The 18,817-nt window shown below is 50.6% G+C and overlaps 1 protein-coding gene across 3 annotated transcripts; it reads right to left on the bottom strand.

Moving 5' to 3' along the window:
• Positions 1 to 2,757: 2,757 nt before the first annotated feature.
• LOC135898856 (transcriptional regulator ovo-like) lies at positions 2,758 to 15,687 on the bottom strand. Of its 3 annotated transcripts, none has more exons than XM_065428021.2 (5): positions 15,540 to 15,687; positions 13,934 to 14,098; positions 5,819 to 6,668; positions 5,319 to 5,476; positions 2,758 to 4,974 (listed from the first exon to the last, which is right to left on the bottom strand). In XM_065428021.2, exons 2-5 carry the CDS (start codon positions 14,085 to 14,087, stop codon positions 4,676 to 4,678), a joined length of 1,461 nt encoding a protein of 486 aa, XP_065284093.2. In that variant the 5' UTR covers positions 14,088 to 14,098; positions 15,540 to 15,687; the 3' UTR covers positions 2,758 to 4,675. The 3 variants fall into 3 exon arrangements, with proteins under 3 accessions (XP_065284093.2, XP_065284094.2, XP_065284095.2); XM_065428022.2 differs by having other exon boundaries at positions 13,934 to 14,088; positions 15,540 to 15,663; XM_065428023.2 differs by lacking the exon at positions 15,540 to 15,687 and having other exon boundaries at positions 5,942 to 6,668; positions 13,934 to 15,092.
• Between the last annotated feature and the right edge of the window lie 3,130 nt (positions 15,688 to 18,817).

The raw sequence follows: 18,817 nt of genomic DNA, 5'->3' as shown, positions 1-18,817 counted from the left end.
GGCATCTATAACAACTAATTCGTGGTTCTTAGCGAGAACAGAGCTTTTGTGTGTGAGGAAACGACGAAAATGAAAAGAAATCAGAGTGGCGCCACCTGTTGAAGACTGCATGGCTGATTCGCAGAGCGCGGCATTGATTGATTGAAAACTTTGTTGTTCCACCGAGCTGGGGCAACACCCTCTAGAGAACTCCCTCTAGGAGGTGTTGGCTGGGGTGCCCGCCTCTTAACCTACACGTAGGTAGGGGAGAAGGTCGAAGCAGTCCCCGCGCGTTGAGGACGGTGAGTCTTCACGGCCTCAACGGCCAGGCGGATTGCTCGACGCTGGTCGTCTACAGCCTCGCTCTGGAGCAAGGCCTCCCAGGCTTCTCTACTGACAATGTTTTCCTTGGCCCCTGGAGAGCCAGCACACTCCCATATTATATGGTCTAGCGTAGCTTTTTGCTTACAAATTTTGCAGAGGGCGTCGTTATAGTCCCTCGTCTGTGTTAAGTAGATCCATAGTGGGAGTTCACGTGGTGATTACGTAAACTGGTGTGTGTTGGCGCGGGTGGTTCAAATTGAGGCGCAGCGCAATAATGAGGAGCGATAACAGCGTATAACTCAAAGCTTGCGATTAGACGTGTGAAAAGATGGCAGTACGCGACCTCACGTGACAATTCTGTCACTCGGGAAAGACGGGCAGACAGGTGGTGCACATTAGAGCCGAAAATTCCGTGCTTCTCTTCCAGGCCACTCAGCAAAAGAAAGAAAAAAGAAGTGATGAATTTTTTGCGTTCAATTTCCCAGAAAAAAAAAGCGTTAGATAGAGGTAAGAAGGAAAGGCAGAGAAGTAAACGCATATCTGGCTACCATAAATGTGTGGAAACGGGGGAAAAAAAAAAGAAGGAAGGAAGTCGCAGTGCGTGTAAAGCGGACGCTTTCCGTTCACTGTAAGAACGATGTACGCGAGTGAAATGTGTTACCCTCTGTGTGAAGTATTTCATGGCGCGATTGTTGACGAGGCACGCAAAGAGTTCCATGTTGATGTCGAAGTTTGGCGGGCTTCCCTACGATTTGTTCGATACCTCTTCGACATTTGTTGAGAGGTATTGTTCTGCCTTGAGTCCTTTGATAGGCACCGCCGCTGCCAACTACGAATGTTGATAAACTAGGAGTGCACCGTATATACAGGGTGTCCCAGCTAAACTTATCCAGAGTTTAAAAATATGCAAATGTCACGTAGCTGTACAGAACAAAGGTAAGGTTGTTTGCCGTCGCTTGGAGATACCCAAATTATTTTTTTCCATCCCGCCTAATTAGATGATTAGGCTTGATTAATTAATCAACTTCTCAAACATTATCATTGGATGAAAAATGTCGATGAGAAAATTGTAGAGCGACATGAAAAACTACCGATACAGCTTTCTGTTGCTCAATACATACAAGTGTATTTCCGAGCGTGAAAGAAGCCCGCGACTACACGCAAAGTGCCTCGAGCGGCCAGTCGCGCTCAATGTTGCGCTTTGAGGATAGTTTGCAGCAGTTCGGGTAGCAGAGCCTACTCGCCACGCTGCAAAGGAAAACACATGCAAGTACTGGGTGGCTAGCATCGATATCAGCGCTGGTATGTTTAGCGAGGGCACGTCAATCTTTAATGTGTTTCTCGCGTCAAATATATGGAATATTTTTTATGGAAGCTTTAATTATAATTACTATAGGTACGATCGAGCGTAATTAGAAGTTACATTTTTGTACTTTTCCTTAAGTTTACCCGCCATGTCACCTGTAAATATTAGTATCAGGTCCACTCGGACATTTCATATTTATTTTTATCCTCTCTTTTTTCCCACTCTCCTCTGGAATCTTTTAATCCCATTCCCCATCCCTATACAGAGTAGCATGCCAGCGGTTATATACGTGCTGGCAAAATTCTGTTTTTCTAATAAAGAGCCCTCTCTCTCTCTCTCTACTTTTGCAAAAAACCAAACACCGCTGAATGCGCCTCTGGCGGCTTCTTTTAAAAACTTGTTATTGGACGTGTGACACGACCACAACTTACTTGACGTCAAATTCCCTAAGGAAGTCTCGTTCTCCCTTACCAAGGAGTTCGCAAACGCCCGTGTGACACAGATATACGCACTGTTCGGTCCACTTTGCTGAGTGCTTGTAGCATCTATGAGCCATTGCATTTTTTGCGGGCTTACGGGAGTATGAGCCATTGGCGATGATAGTTCTTGTGTGCGGAAACGAAAATTCTATGGTACCCCTGCCATATACAGCTCCGCTGTGAAAACTTAAATTAAAAGCTGGCAACTGACTTACGTCAGAGTGCATTCAGAACATCACGGAGAAAGTCCGATGTAAACAATTGCTTACTTGAGCGTGTTTTCGTACTTTGTTTGTGTTCATGAACTCCAATTTATGGCATGTTTGGCCTGTGTTGTGGCATGTTATACATCATATTGGTCTTGCTACCAGGCTAACATTTCCAGCTACAATTAAAGCTTTCAGGTGCGTTTACCGCACACTACACGACTTAGTTCGGTGACTGGCATCACCAGCGACCTAAAATTGGTAAGGGCACATGGCAGACCCTCGGGAACATTAGTACACTTTTGTTTCATCCTGGAGCTCTGCTTAAAATGAATGCAGTTTCATTCAAGATACTGTTGTAAATGTAATACCAGGCCCCATGGGGCTAAAACAGGCTAAAGCCAGCTATTGCTTGAGCTCTTGTCTCTGCGGACGCAGCAAATAATTCATTCCAGACAGTGAATCAGTTTATGACAGTTTATTGAACATGAACAATGTACGTCTACGACCATGGGAAGACGATGTATGACTATTGCCATTTTATGAAGAACATGAACAAGATAAGAATTTGGTTGGAGTGGTTGTCGGACGTAAAAATTCAATCCAAGAACACAGAATTCTGTTTATTGCTTTCCTTGGGGCTCCAAACGGCTTTTACTTTTTAAAAACATCCAGGCGGTCGGGCACTCTAGAGCAGTATTTTATAGTGATTCTTCTCATTTTCTGTTCTTCGGACGATAAATGGACTTTTCAGTGCGCACACAGGCTCAGACATATTCTCGGAATTAATCCCCGCAAAATATGGCCCCCAGCTGAATGAACGTGGAAGGGCACAGAACTTTGTGCTTACGAGAACAAATGGGAGGCTAGTGACTTATGATGAACAGCTTATTTACAACGAACAAAAAGACGTCCACAGAAACAAGTTTGTACTGCACCTCAACGTCTGAGGCATGTCTTCCGGACAAGAAAACGTGCGCCAAAGACGAAGGGCACGGATCACATGGCAATAAGGGATCGACTTGTTGCGAAGAAAAACAATGACGGAAAGACATTGCGAGGGAATGAGTGGTGGAACATAAATTAATGACGAGGCCCCGGAAGGCTGTGTATTTACAAAAGTGAGGTGCAGATATCACAGTCATAGGTAGCCCTAAGCGACAGCCACATGCAACGTATCAGCACGTCCCGTTTGCGCGACGCATTAGCCGCGTCGGTGTCGAAGCGTGAAGGCACAAAACTAAACAGGCACATCAGATAAAGCTGTGTTCGCAAATTTAGTTTACGCACAGGTGAAGTGGTAGTTCTCATTACGAGATAAGCTGGCTTGCAAAGTCAGAAAACAGGGTGGCAACAGCATCACGAAAGCTCGCGCGCAAGCTTGCTCCGACTTCATGGGCTTTGATGGCGTCTGATCTTGGTAAACGATCATTGCATCGAGTTCTAGAAAGGTCTGCGGTAACAGACATTTTTGACAAATCTTGTTGCGGCTAAATGCCCAGATAAGATGCGAAAACCTGTGGCGTCACACTGTCGTGCAGGCGCCGAGGTGACGGCGTGGAATAAAGATTAAAAAAAAAAAGAAGGAAGTTCGGCACATATTTTTCCCGTCGGATGAACGCAAATACTTTTGAAGAAATAATCTACTAATTTGCTGTTGCCCTCTAGCGTCCCATTAAAAATAAGCTTTCAAAATTCTGAGGTGTCACTTCTTTAGGGAACATGCTGGACGTGAGACTCCTTATTTGGGGACCTGAACGTAACTGCGCGAGGGTGTTTGCGTTCCGGCCTCAGCAAAATGCGGCCGCCGCGGCCGGAAACGCATGCGTTTTGAATGCACGTGTTCCTCCGGGGCTGTTATGCGTCAGTTTTATGCGTAGTTTTTTTTTCTGGTTAATTCTTGTCGAGATATGATTTGGTAAGCAGTGCACTTGAAAACACACGTTCACACAAACATAAGTACGAGGATTCATGTTTCTCTAAACGTGGTGGATATTTATTTTCCACGTGTGCTGCACAACCAAACCATGGATTAGCAACTAGGCTATCAGTACCTGTTTAAATACTTGGCTTTGATGTTCTTACGTTTATACTATCATTTCTTCCAATTTCGTTGCATTAATAAAATTTTAAAGAAATGAGCCTTGGCTCAAGCAACAAGTCAGCTTTCTTATCGCAATAGAAATGAAATATTCGAGAATGTCATGGGAAATCAATGAAAATAGTTTGGGGGGATCCACTTTGCGGTATAAACTGACTTGTAGAGGTTATCCTTCAGTGTAAATGCGCACCAGAAGGTGCTCCGCTATCGCCAAATGCGCTCCATGTGGCTGACGCCTTGCAAGGGGCGTTGAACGCGTTCACCGCCCGAGAAAGGCAGTTTAGGCAAGAGGCACGCGCAGTATGTTCATGGGGAAAGTGCCGTCGGAGAACTTGAAGTGCCTCTTGTCGTAGAACTTGTGCAGAGCCGGACTCAGAGGGTGGCGATCCCTGAGGTGCAGGAAGTGCACTTCGGGCTCGTTCGTCGTGTGGCCGCACTCTTCGCAGACGTAGACTTTGGCCCGGCGCTCCTTGTAGGCGTACTGGTGCTGGATGCCGTGCACCTTGAGCGTGTGCGACTCGAGCGAGCAGCGCTGTGTGAACGACTTGTCGCACATGCCGCACTTGTACGGGCGGACGCCTGCGGCAAAGAACAGGCAAGTTGTTTAGCGATGGGGAGCCTAGCAAAGCAGTCTACAGATAGTTATACTGCACTAGATGGTTTCTGTAGTAGACTCTCCCCCAAAGAAAATGATATAAATCATGCTACAGCGTTACACGGTTACTCAAGACTATAAGTCGCACAATTAGCTGCTACCCACAGTCAAGGTTTTTTCTACAGGCAGTTATAAGCCCATTAATATCTGGAGAAGGAAACAGCGCTAAGCCTGAGGTGTAAGGCAACGCCCAGTCCTTGTAATAATAATTCCACGCGACATTGTAAGTAAGATCAAGCTAGCCCAGAGATGGCAGTCGAGTTCTTACCGGTGTGCGTTCTTGTGTGGCGCTTGAGGTCGAAGGTGTCGTTGAATCCCTTGCCGCAGAAGGTGCACAGATAGCGCTTGACGTCGCTGTGGCACTTCATGTGGCGATTAAGAAGCCGCTGCAGGCCGAAAGTCTTGCCACACTCTCCGCATGAAAACCTACGAAAGAAAGGAAGCAACGATCTTTAGATGTAGCTCGAGCTACGTTACGCCTGCTTAAGCCCGCCTTTCGCGAAGCACGCAAAAGCTGACACTGCTGCAACAAAGTAGTTCACTAGTGCCACTGTCACACGGACCGCCCAAATGTTTCGCACACGTCATTAGGCTCTACAATTGAGGCCAGATCGCCGGACACGTCCAAACCATTAATGCGCCGCATAATGGTTATAGCTCAGCTTGGATTTTTCGTTAAAGAGTGCTACCGATCACAGGTCGCTTGAACAATGCTAGCGCGTTCGCCGCGTGAGAGTGGCACAAAGCACAATCAACAACGCAACTAACTTGCTGATCTGAGGCCTCGCTGCTGGCTGCTGATGCTGCTGCACCGGCCGCTGCTGCGGCTGCGGTGGTGGCGGCACAGGCGGCTGCAGCGGCCTCTGAGGAGGACTGAGAGGCTCCACTGACCCAGAGCTCTGGTTGCTGCTCGAGTCGTGCGACTCGACTGCCGATGATGGTTGCTGGCCGCTGTTCCGTCGGCCGGTCTTGTTGATGAGCGGGTTTTTGATGCCGTGGCCGCCATTGACGAACTCGAGGGGCAAGTCCCCGTTCAGACCTAGCCGCTGTTGCAGAAGGCTTAGCCTGGCCGTCAGCTGAGCGGCAGGCCTGGGGGAAGCCTCGTCATCGGACACCGCCTTCTCGGAAACGGCTGCAGACATGACTTCCATGGGGCGCCGCGTCAGCTCCACGGGAGACGTGGGCGGCAGGTAGTGGGGGTGCGCCTCGGGCGAGGCGGCAGGCACATTGATGCGGGCGTCCAGCGGCATGTCCACGGACGTAGGCGCGATCAGCGGCCGAGCAGACGGGTAGCGGGAGATGGGCGACTGGATCACAGGAACACGCAAAGGGCACGGGGCCATGGGCCGCGGGTCCTGCTGCAGCGGCACGGAGTGCGACGCAGCATGGGCTCGCGGGATGGCCACTCTACTCAGGAAGTTTGCGTACGCGATGGACGTGGAGGACACCTCCGAGGAGGAGTCCTCCGAAGACAGGTACGGTTCATCACTGCTCTGCTGGCAGCCCTTGTCGCCTTCGCTCGACGATGGGGGCGTCGGCGGAGACACGGGCGGACTGCTGCGGTGACTCATAGGAGGACTGCTCCGCTGCCCGCAGCTGGAGGCTGGCGATCCCAAATCTGCGCGAAAGAGAATGGGAAGATCGCGTGAGCACAATGGCACAGCGCAAACACTGCATGGGAAGACAGAAAGCAAATGCGCACGATTGGTGAACCGGCGTTGTTTTACTCTCTTGCGTGATACCCACGGCTCTCATTCACGGTTCACTCCAGTGCAAAGTTTATGAGAAGGCGGACTTCGCAGATTTTAGTACGAAAATACTCCATCGTAAACATAAGGGTTTTGCACATCCATTCCGTGCGGAACTCTGTCCGGAAAGTGCGGTTATAGGACGAATCACAAAGCGGAGCAGCACACGATCTTGGCATCGCTCGTGGGTGCCAGACTCCCGCGGATTTCGTCGCTGACGTTTATAAACAACGACGGGAAATGCAGGCGATATTGAGGAAGGTATTTCAGTTTCCGGGAATGGGCCACGAGAAGCCAGGGGCGATCGGCACGAACGCGACTGCGCGCTGACACAAAGAGACCGCCGACAGTTAAGAGGCTTTTTGTTAATGGGACAGCCTATACGTGGAACCGCACTACGAGGGAGGGGGCTCAGAGCCTGGCGGCCATTGAACGCAAACAAAAGCATCGCGTGGCAACCACCCCGTGGTCCCGAAGCGCGCGCCAGAGACCGTTCGCGGAACGCGCTCAACGATGCACCGGCGCACTGGGAAAAATGCAAAAAATCCGGATACGTCGAGCGGGGCGACGAGGCGCGCGTGGACAACAGCCAAGAAAGCAGGCAGCGAGGAAAGCACTCAACGGTCTGGCTGTTTCCCCCTTGAAGAAAGTGCGCCGAACAGGGAGAGGGGGGCAGCCCCGGACCGGCTTCGTCGCCAGGGAAGTGACACACCGACCGTTCCTTTTCTGTTTGTCCCCGCTGCCCGTTTCGTGGAGATCGTCGCGCACGATGGAGACAACGAGGTTGCGAACAGCAGACGAGAGCGGTACGGAGGGGCGCAGGCGAGTGCCACAGGACTCCCGCGAGCGAGCCCCGCAAGTCGTTAAATAAAGGACAACGGTACCAACCCGAAGCTTCTCAAGAACGGTTCCTGCCGGCTCGCGTACAGCACACCTCTGTATAGTTGCCGACAGAGAAGCTAACCGGTTTTACTTTCTTTTGGCACAGTTTTAGGGAAACGCAGCAAGGCCCGAGCTCGAGAACTGCGCCACGCTCTTAGATGTCGCTGACTCGGCGGCACTCTCTCTGTCTCTCCCGAAAACCCACGAAAACAGCAGGCTACCAACCGGGAGAGGCAAATCTTTTGGTGCGTGACAAGAGCGAGCCGTATTGAAAAAAAAAAAGTTTATGCGTTAAATAGGAAAAAGAAATGACACGTTAAAATGAAAGGGCAGAGTATAATTATCTATTGGGAATCTTAACGCGACGGGCACGAGTCGTAAATCACAGACGCCTCAGCCGTGACGCTCCAGGAGTGACGGTCGATCCACGACCGATCGCCACAGCAGAGGTGAGACAGAATGTTTAGGTGGCGAAAACGAAGGAAAAAATAAATAAAAAATAAAACGACGCAAGTTGTTAACGAGGGTGCCAATAAGCGCGGCGGCGCACCTGGCAATAAAGAGCAGGAAAAGAAAGAAAATGTAAAGCGGACCAACGGCCCATTGAAGAAGGCAGGCGGCAACGCCGAGAGTGAAATGAGCCTCCAAGAGCAAGAAAACGGCCGCGGAGGAGGAGGATCTGGCGGAAGAAGCGAACCGCCGGGGGTGCTGCATCGTAACCCGCTTGGCCAAAGAGAACAAGCAGCGGGCTTCCTTCCTCAACCGCTGCTCACACCCGCGCGCTCCGGCCGAGGGGCATTCCAGCCCACCCTTCTTCCACCTGGAGAGGAAGAAGAGCGCAAAACGGCGCTCTGCTTCCGCGAACGAGGCAAGGCCGGCCCGCTGCCTCGGTGGCGGGCAGCTGTAGAACGACACTGCGTGGCCACGGTGGCACAGGCAGTGCCTCTCGAAACAGTGGGGGAGCGCAGAGGTGTAACGCGCGCTGGCAGCTGGGGTCGTCTCGCGGAGAGAGCGTGCCCGCCTCAGCAAATTGCTTCCTGGTGCATTTCAAGGGCTGACCGGTTGGTCGGACATCTGCGCGTGCCGCTGCTGCTGTTGTTGTCGTTCCTGTGGGTCAGTAAGTTACCGAGCGCGCCCAGGGTGGGCTCGATACGGTGGCCTTTTTCGGGGGTCGGGCCTCGAAGATGGGTATCGCGGAGCTGCTCAGCCACTTTCACGCCGCCCTTTCTTCGGTCAGGTAAAAAAAAGGGAGGAAAGGTTCCCTTGCCCGACTGACGAGAAAACCGAGCCGCAGAGGTCAGGGTAATGTCGACTTTGTACGCAAAGGAAGGCTTTGTGATTTCAGCTCCGTACACACACACGGAGATTTTCGCCTCGGCAACAAGAGCTCAAGTCACTTTCGCTGTGTACGCTGGCTAAATGCGTCAATATGTAGTGGATTCGACCAGCACAGGGCACCAATGTCTTGGCCAGAGAGCATCGCGCTTCTTAGGCGTCGTATATTTAATGCCCATACTGTGGCCCTAGAACAGTGTAATCTGCAAGCGTGACCTGAAAAATAGCCTGTCTTGTTCCTTTGCGCAAGCAGCAAAGAGTGAGGATGTGCCAGAATGGTTTGTGGAAATAAATAGTCAACATGGCAGGGCAAATCAGCCAAATGTGCAGCAAACTGCGGGATTGAAGAATAAGAGAAACAAATGCGTTCTAGTAGACGTCGTTTTGCCCAAGAGGAAGATTACGCTTAAAGAAACTCAAGTTTTTCCGGGCCAACAATGATTTGCCCATTCAAACACACGTGAAATGAAGGAATGCTTTCACCTGAAACTGCTTGACTGATTGGAATTAAATGTGCTGAATGTGAAAACGTTACACAGAAAAGAGACAAATTCAAGCGTCCTGTTTTATGGCTTCGTAATCAAATCGAGGTAACAAAATATGGGTAATTGTCTATGCAATTATTTTTGCATACAGCGCACAGCTCAGCTTGGTTAAAGCGCCTTCTAAGACTTCGTCTTCTTAGAGTATGCCCTAGGCTGAACATTTGTGCACATACCCTATTGAACCTCCGTAGAGCACTTCTTTCTTGATACCAATCTTCCCTCTTTTAGAGTTTCACTTTGTGGACTCCATTTCATGTTAAAGGGTAACTGACATAACTTTTATGGCTTCTCAGTCTTTCTTTTGCGTTAATGAAGCTCCTGGGCCTCAAAACACAAGAAACAAATACTGGCAGGCCTCGGAACGACCTAAATAATTTACTCTAATAAATGTTCAACGGACCAGTTTGTTTCGTTTAACAGGAAGTGTACGTGTCGTGACGTCATGGCTCAGTAGATGGTCACGTGGGAGCATGACATCGTACACTCGCTTGTCTGTTACGCTTCTAACATCGGGCCGCGCTATGAGCAGCAGCACAGAGGAAGACCGAGCGAATGCAACGTCACGATGTCCTGCTCCCACGCGACCATCTACTGAGTCATGACGTCACGGCCCGTACACCTCCTTTGACACAAACTGGTTCACAGAAAAGCTATTATAGTAAATTATTTAATCTCTCAGATTTGTCAGCATATTTCCTAGGGTTTCGAGGTTTTAGGTTCTTCACTCAACCCATTAAATGAATAGTCGAAGACGTCATGCCGGTTAGTACTCCTCCACCCACTGCTGGTACTCCGCCCGTAGTCTAGCAGAGATCCACAATGGCATCTCTATCTTACCATTTCTGGTTTACGCGGTTCAACAGATTACGGAAAGAAAAAAAAAAAGATTGGGGCGACTGTTCACGTCGGCTCAACGGAATTCGCGAGCAAGCAGCAGTGACCTTGCATATTTGATAAGAAAAACCGTATGTTACACGCGCCTGCGGAGCGATTGTTATCTGTTCCAGAACACTGACCTCTTCCTGGAACAAGACCCTGTATGGCTGTCCGTGTTATCAAATAAACTAAAGATAGCCGGACGTCGGTCTTCGCAGTGAAAAACAAGTCATGGCAATGCTTTCTTTGCTTACACAGCGCACGAACAGTATTTTGGTACTCAAATGAATTCTTTCAGTGCTCTAGCGGCTAACTTAAACAAGAAACCTAGAATGCAAAAATGTAAGGCCTCGAAGGCCCCTAAATTCCACGAACTATTTAGAAATCACCGTTTTTTTCTTTCTTCGGAGGGGGGGTCTAAGCTAAGCTGGTAAGCTATTTAGTTGGGGATTACTTTCGTGGTTGTGCATTAACACCATGGTCAGTGGTCGTTTGGTAACCCCATTTTTCGTATTTGTGCCATAAAATAAACCTTCGGAGTTATTGAACCACGGTCTGTTTGTGAGCAATCAAAAATGTTGCTTTCATATTTAAAATGTCCTAGCCAAAGAAGAAAGAAAGACATAATGAAATTGCATCCATCAACCATGTTCACAGCCAAGTTACTTTACCCTAACCAAGTGTCGTGAACCGCCACGCTAATTGTTTGAAACATCTTGTAACGTTTCCACAAGCATGCAGTTTCTTTTACAATGTCCCAACGGACCGTTTTCTCACGTAGGCTGACGAAGACTTGTTAGCAGCTTCATCATAATCAGGGATTTTTGTACATGCGTTCATCAAACTGAGTAGTCGTGCAACACCGCCATTTTTATATCCGGCTGTGGTTGATCAAACCACCGCGAGGTGGCGCCACTGGCGCAGCTCCTTCCGGGCCCGTCTAGGCTATCACGTCTCCAATATCTAGTTTCTCGCGATATTTGCACACCAACGACAAACATTTGCCATGCCATATGTGACATTTTGATTACTCCTACGTAATGTCAGCTCCGCGCACGAGTAGAAGGAGTGAAGACGGTGTGACGTCACGAACTTCACGGTACTTCTGCGCATGTAGCAGAGGAACATGTTGAAAAGTTGCTAGTTAGTGTTCTGTCTGCCTTCCGCGTACAATACTATCCGGTCTTGTATTCGATCATCGACTACAATCAATCACACGTTGCCACTATGACATTTGACTGGAAGATGCTTAGGCACCTCTGTATAAAAGATAATTACGTGATAGTGAAATAGCGATATTTTAGACTACGCGCTTGCGCCACACTACTTGCACCTGCACAGCCGGGCGAATATAGGAACTTTCGACCAGTGCAGCAACGACGTACCATAAGTTCAAGTTTACAAGCCACGCAGCGAACGAACGACCCATGGCTGCTTCCAGTTTCAAATTTAGTATACGGTCCCGCCGCGCGGATCCGCAATTATACAACTCTAGCCCCGCCGGGGTTTCGGTCTCTCGGCCATAACGACCATTCCCTTTGTGTCGCGCATCGAGAACAACAAGAGGCCCTAGGAGAGGAAGGACCTACACGAGGAGAAAGTCGTTAGCGCATCTTACGTCAGCGTTCCTCCTCCCCCAGCGCAACGACAAAAAACTAACGGAAACTGCGCCGAGCGGCGCGACGAACGCAACCTGTCACGCCGCTCGAATGCAGACAGGTTCCCCTCCACTCGGAATGCCTCGCAAGAGCGCGCGCCGAGTGAACGGTCGGTGAGAGTGAGTCCGGCCTTGGCAATGAACGGCTACACTTTCACCTTCCTCCGGCGGCGAAAGGGCCGGGCAAGCCGTTTTGCGTTGCGCCAGCGCCAACCGGTTTGCCGCAGCAGCCGAGCATAGTGGACGACGGCGCTTTCTTTTCCGCGCCCCGCCGCCGATATCCATACATGACCCGTTGGCCGCGTGTAGGTGCGCGGAGCTCGCGAATCAAACGCCCGTACTTGGACGCGACGCTGCGTGCCTTCTTCGCTGCCCGGGGCAGACAGATTGCCTGCCACGGCAGCTATGACTCTGCCAGTGTCGCAACCGATTTCTTCCACCTCGTTACACCTCACTCCCCTTGCTGTGAACTGATGAAACGATTCTACACGCGCATTTGAAACGGTCGATTACGCCTGCGAAGCGGATGCGAATGAGGACATGGCAGGAACCGTTTTAGCGAACAACCCAACCGGAGGCGCTTTTTTTGCCGACTACAGAAACACGCCGCCGCGTTTAAAGTACACCAACGGCGAGCAAGGCGCTAAAGAAACGGTTCGGCTGATAAAGTAGTACTATTGCGCGCGCGAAACGTCTCACCCAAAAGCTTAAGGCTTGGGAATGTTTACACGTCAGTACGCAGTCACATACTACGAGCGGTCCACAACATGAATTTCAAGAAAACGGATCCTCCTCTCAGAAACAGATTCGCTGCGGACCGCTTCACCAATGCCTCCCCCACGTGAGTCGTTAGCATGCACGACGCGAAGACGCAACCGGTGGTAAGCGGGCACAACCACACGGAGGAAACTGACCCTCTCGTACATATGTATAGCGGAGCTCGTAACGGACAGCGGTTTCGCAAGACGCACGGACATCTGGTGCGCGCCCAGCAAAGAAACACCAGATGCGGGCCAAGAACCGTTAGAAGAAATGGGGGAGGGCGAATCAGTACGATAGCTGCTGCTGCACGATGACACGCGCCTCGACCGTTGGCGAAGATAGGGCCTAGCCTCGCGTTTGATTCCGAGACTACGTGATTGCCCCAGTCTACTCACACACTCAACAGCACTCGGTAAAGAGAAGTGGTAAAGAGAAGTGCCCGGGCATCGCGGTTGCGTCACGTGTTTACCGCCGCGTGTTTTTCCGGTGCCGCGCCGGCGGCACCAAGGGCAAGGGCAGCTCGCTTCCTAGTTCAAGGAAAACGCCGCGCGCGGTCCTCAAGGTCCTATCTACGCCGATCCGCTTCTCCTATGCGCCGCGCGACGCACCCAAAGGATTCTTGTTTCCGGGCTACGCCGGCGGTCCCCCAGCGCATCGCCTATTCCACGCGCTCCTACGAAGAACATGACCTGAATATGGAACACAGTGGCAGCGCGACCGCGTAATTTTTTGCGATGCCTGTACTTCACGAGCGACCGCTTTGCATTCCAGCGAAATCGCCGATTATGAGGAACGCGCTCTGGAAACAAAAGCCACTCTTTCCGCTAGATGGCTAGTCTTCCAACAGCAGACGAAGGAAGGAATCACAAACAGACGTGGGTGAATTTGCATTACGCTGCGCAATCACCCAGAGTCTTTAGCATGCTTAGTTATCCTTTATGCAGATGCGTGCAGGTGCATAAAGTGTGGCAGAGCACTGCTAGCGAGATCACGCTTGTGGTCTTTGGTAGCTTCCGCGAAACGTGCTTATCGCAAAGTCCGGAGATTGCGATCGTTTGAAGTTAGTGCAAACACTCACCGATGACGAGGTTCCCTTGGTACGGCGGACATGTCGAGGTGGTCCGTGACTGCGTCGGTTCCTGTGGGCTCGGCGGGGGTGTCACCGTAGATGAAGTCGACAATGCGCGCCGCCGGTGGCTCCGAGGCTTTCGCACCAAGAATACTTTGGGCATGCTGAACGCCGCTGTTGGTTAGTAATCCAGGTTTGTGGTAGAAAAGCGCAGAGCGTGCGTAAAATCCCAGCGCGAAGTGCAGCAACGTAACACACTAGTACGGCGCTGCTCTATGTAGTTCCGCGGCGAGACTACGCCAAGTGCGCACGGAGGGGGCAAACGGACACACGGCCGGAACCTACAACGTCCAACCACTCTCTGCGAATGTGGGCTACTGGAGTCGGCTAGCAAGGTAAGCGAAAGCGGCAGCTACGTCACGGCCCGGGTGGCGAGGGTGAGCGAGCGGGTGAGGAGGTGTCTGTAGGCACTTGCCCACTTGCCCCGCCGCCGAGGGCAACTTTTTTTTTTTCCGGCACCGCCGTTGGAGGGAGAGAAAAATGCTCAGCAGCGGAGAGAAAGGGCGAAGGGGTGGACGACTGGCGCAGAAGACCCTTCTTCGCTTCCTAATGGCTGTTCATACCGGCACAACAGAAAAATCGAGGAGGAAAGGGAGAGAGAGAGAAAGGGGTGGGGGCAAACTTGGCGCATGTGCTCTTTTTGTGTAGCTTGTCACTAGTCGGTCAGTGACACGTTTCCCTTCTTTCCGGGCTGAACGAAAGATGGGGGAGATTCTTTCGGAGGTCCTCCAGACTGGCCTATGTGCCAACGGAATCCAGACGACCAACTTCTCACGGACTCGGGCGTCTTTCCACTGCAACTGCGAGTGAAGGCGTCGTTCTTTTAAGCGGTCTTTGCAGACGGACGATGCGTTCCCTTCCACCCGCATTACTAATTCTCCGCGTTCACTGGTATCTGGGGCATCTTAAGATTTGTCAAAGTCGGGAGGTGCTCATCACCGTTGATGACGCACGTCGGACGGAAACGCGGTGGTGGTCACGTTGACGAGTGCCGCAGAGGCGCGAAGCTCGCCTTCCAGGGAAACAACGTCCATCGCTCAAATGCTGTTCACCTCTGCTATCTTCTCCAAGCACTGCCCAGTAGTGCGTCTTTCGGAACCCACGTGACGCAAACACGAGGCCGCGTTCCCCCGCGCAAATAACTGCTGGTGTATGAGCGAACCACGACGTGGCGCGAACCTTAGAGGAAGGAAAAATATAGGAGGGAGCATTCGCAGCCAGCCTTGGCAAGCTGCCGCTCTGTGAAGCCACAGTGATGGCCCAGCACGAGACCTCTTGCGTCGAGATCACAGAGGCAGAATGGAGATTTGCTGAGACATCTGGTTCCCAGTAGCGATGCCAGTAGTTTTTATTCGGTGTGCGCTTATTCAGCTGCCCTGTCATGACTCTGCGTGCAAAGCGGGAACACTAAAACCAACCGCGAACACATGCGATCACGTGTTGGGCCACCAGGTTGGCTTCAATCGCGTTGCGGTATGCTCCCTCCTATCATTTTCCTTCCTCCCTGGTGCGAACCATGCCGGACGCAGCCCCAATTACGCATCCCCATCCTTACCTTGGCAATAAGGCCTGGCAGTCGATGTCTTCTTTTTCGTCTACTACGCCGGCTAATCTCTGGCCGCTAATAAAGCCGTTCCTAGACCGAGCGCTGGCATAGGCCGAGACTTGGCAGAGTGCATGCTACGGTGCGCACTGGCAAGCTGCCGTTTCACTTGACATCGGCAGACGCGGCGGCGCGTCAGATTCCAGCGTAAAGAAGCACTTGGCAGCAGGAACCGTGCCCAGCGTTCGGGCGTTGACCTGCCGACTCACTCGACTCTGTTTACATACAGTTTCGTGAGATGGAGCGTGAACAATGTCAGGATGTCCGCTTCATTTTTCTCTTATTCCTGTGCTGCGCAAGTTTGACGACGCCGGCTAGGGATGGCTGACTCGAGCGTCAAAACCAAAAAGGTTGTTGCCTGCACTGTGTGGCACGTACCCATAAAAAGAAAGGGGGGGGGGGGGGGGCAAGGTACGCAATGGAAACATAACGGAATGTCTTCCTTCCCGTGAAGTTAATTGTCTATATCGCCTATATTTAAATAATTAAGAAATAATGAAAAGGGATCGCGCCAATTTTTTATTGAAGGCGCTGGAGAACAAAAAGAAAAAAAGATGTCATTCAAATCTGTGAAGGTGGTTGACCTGCAAAGCTGTTTAGCCCATGACACGGAGGTGACACATAATTTTTAACAAAGGTACGAACTCGTTTATTGTCTTGATGGGTGGTCATCGTGACGAAAGGCGCGCACACTCATTTATTGTCTTTGGTCATTATTTTACTCGCAAATGCAATCACTTTCTTTTATAATGTCAAATCGGTGCACGTACGTCGCTGGGTGGTCGGTTGGGCCGCATCGGTGTGGCAACGCAAGGGATATGTCTGCAACACGGAACGCGTAAACTGCTCCCTTTTCGGTACCGACACATCCACATTGAAATCACCGACAGCAGGGGTAGTGTCATCGCAGCTAATTCACGCAAAGTGAGTAGCCATGAACCTTACGGGACTATGAGTCCGCATATTTTGCTTGCTTACAGGGGTATAAGCCATTGCTCACGGGGGTATGAGCCATTCATGATGACAGTTTTCGACATGCTGTTCTGTGTGTTGTATGCGTGATTAGAAAGAATTTAAGAACTATTCGCTTCACTTTACTGAGTCCTTGTAGCCTCTGCCTTACGGGGCTGTGCGCAATTTCATTTTTTCCTTACTTACGGGAGCGTGAATGCTTACGGCGTTATGAGCCACTGACGATGATAGTTTTTGTTCACGGAGAACAAAAATGCACGGAACTCTATAGCCGTATACAGTTTAAAAACCTCCGGTTTATTCAGACTCTCACACGCTTGAAGTAGAGTGAGTGGACTTGCCAGGGTGTCTTCGTCCTGTCAATGTGGTTAGCATTATTTGGATACTTCAAGCACCTTTTCGCTGTCTGTATCTCTCTAACATCTTTCACGGCTTCCTTTTTCTCTTACTCTCCGTATACCGCAGTCACCAAACAGGAACGTGCAGCCTTGAACCTCAAGCGCGGCCTCAAATCCGTGTGTGCGCGATAGCGCGTCGGTATGTTGCGCAACGAACCGCCCCAGCCCGTAGCCGTTGCACTGGCTGTGGGAGCTGTAGCGGCCGTCACCTCTGTAGGCGTCTCTGCATTGTGAGGTGCATCGTCGTGTATTCCTGTACGCCGGGAGTAAAAGAACATCACGGCAGAACCCATCTCATGATGGCTGTCGTCGTTATAGCGATTGACGTGAAAACAATCTATAGGACCACGCCGTTTTACAATATGTATAGTGGGGGAAATAAGCTTTGCTAATCGCATTAGTACATCTACACTGACTACACGCCGCAGCGTCTACGCAATCGGACGCCGCAAAGAAACCTTCCCTAAGCGCGGCCTCCCAGCCTCAGCCAGTTTTGTGCCGCTGGCACTGTAGATTTGGGATTTAATTTCTGTGATTTAGAACTACGGCGCGATTGCGTAGGCCAGGCGTTAATTTTTGCTTGGAGGAGCCCGCGTTCTCGCTTTTATCATCGCGCCGTGTAGCAGTCAGTGCTGTGAAGGAGATTAGCGATTTCGTTACCGCTAGAACTGTGCTCTATTTTGGCGCTATTTTGTTTTAACATTTTAATCCAGGACGTAGTAGTCGCAACGTACATATATACAGCGACAATAAAACTATACCCTGATCACTCGTGCTTTGAAAGCATATATAGCAGTAATAAGGGCTCAGACAATTTCTTTTTTTTTTAGAATTCTTTTATAAAATTCGGTTCCTTATGAAATTCAATAAGTCTTCAAGCGCATCCTTCCGCGTCGGATTTACCAAAGTAGTACACTTGTTTACATCCACATCTACAGCCACGGATCGTTGTTAGCGTCAAATATTGGGGAAAAGGTGCATCACTGATATCAAGTAATGTTGAAACGTAGCAGAACATATATATCTGTGCATATGAGCCGCGTTGTTCCAAATTTAGCCCAGTCAATATGAGCGGCCGAGTCACTTGAACGACGGCAACTGTGATCCAGATACATATATTGCGGACTGGTTATTTATTAGTAATTTTCGCTCTTATTTTATTGATTAGTGTTTCTCGCTTTTGCACGTGCCAAAAAGCGTTATAAGAGAAAAGTGTTATTCTCTGGCGAAAACGCGAATGCCTTCGCTGACACAGTATGTGTAACTGAGCGAGGCGGTTGTTTACGCTGCTTCAGCCGAACGCACCGTCTCTCGTTTCCCGTTTGACGGAGTGGTGAACAGTGCATCTCTGGAATTAATGTGTGAGCATAACAACACGTACAGACCCATCCATCTACGCAGCGAACGCGACCGGCAGCCTCTACGGGTACGGTGACGTACAGATATTGGCACAGCGCTCTCACGCTTGCCACTTAAGGTGGCGCGCCGTGCGAAGTGACGAGTAGTTGATTTCAAATCGCTAAAGCCAGAACGGAAATATGAAAGCAGTTTCCTTTGTCCTTACTTGCTTACTTTTCAGTTCAGCTCCTCCGGTAGCGGGTGCACTAACTCAACGGCGCCAGGCCTAACCTTCGCTGAGCAGGATCAGCATTGGCTGGCACTTCATGTGCACGTCTTGGGAGGGCTGAAACTTCGTAGGCCTGGCTTGACTCATTTTGAGCACGATTAATTATATATACAAGCGAAGGCGCGCTGTCTGTTCGACGGCCGTTCGTGCGGGGTTCGGTCGAACGATGGTCAGCACGATGATTTTATCGGTGCCGTCGAAAGAATGTCCGTCGCAGTGCGACGACTCGCGCT

Source organism: Dermacentor albipictus, chromosome 3 (assembly GCF_038994185.2).
Source record: "Dermacentor albipictus isolate Rhodes 1998 colony chromosome 3, USDA_Dalb.pri_finalv2, whole genome shotgun sequence".
Lineage (NCBI taxonomy): Eukaryota > Metazoa > Arthropoda > Arachnida > Ixodida > Ixodidae > Dermacentor > Dermacentor albipictus.
This window is presented reverse-complemented; position numbering and strand designations above follow the sequence as displayed.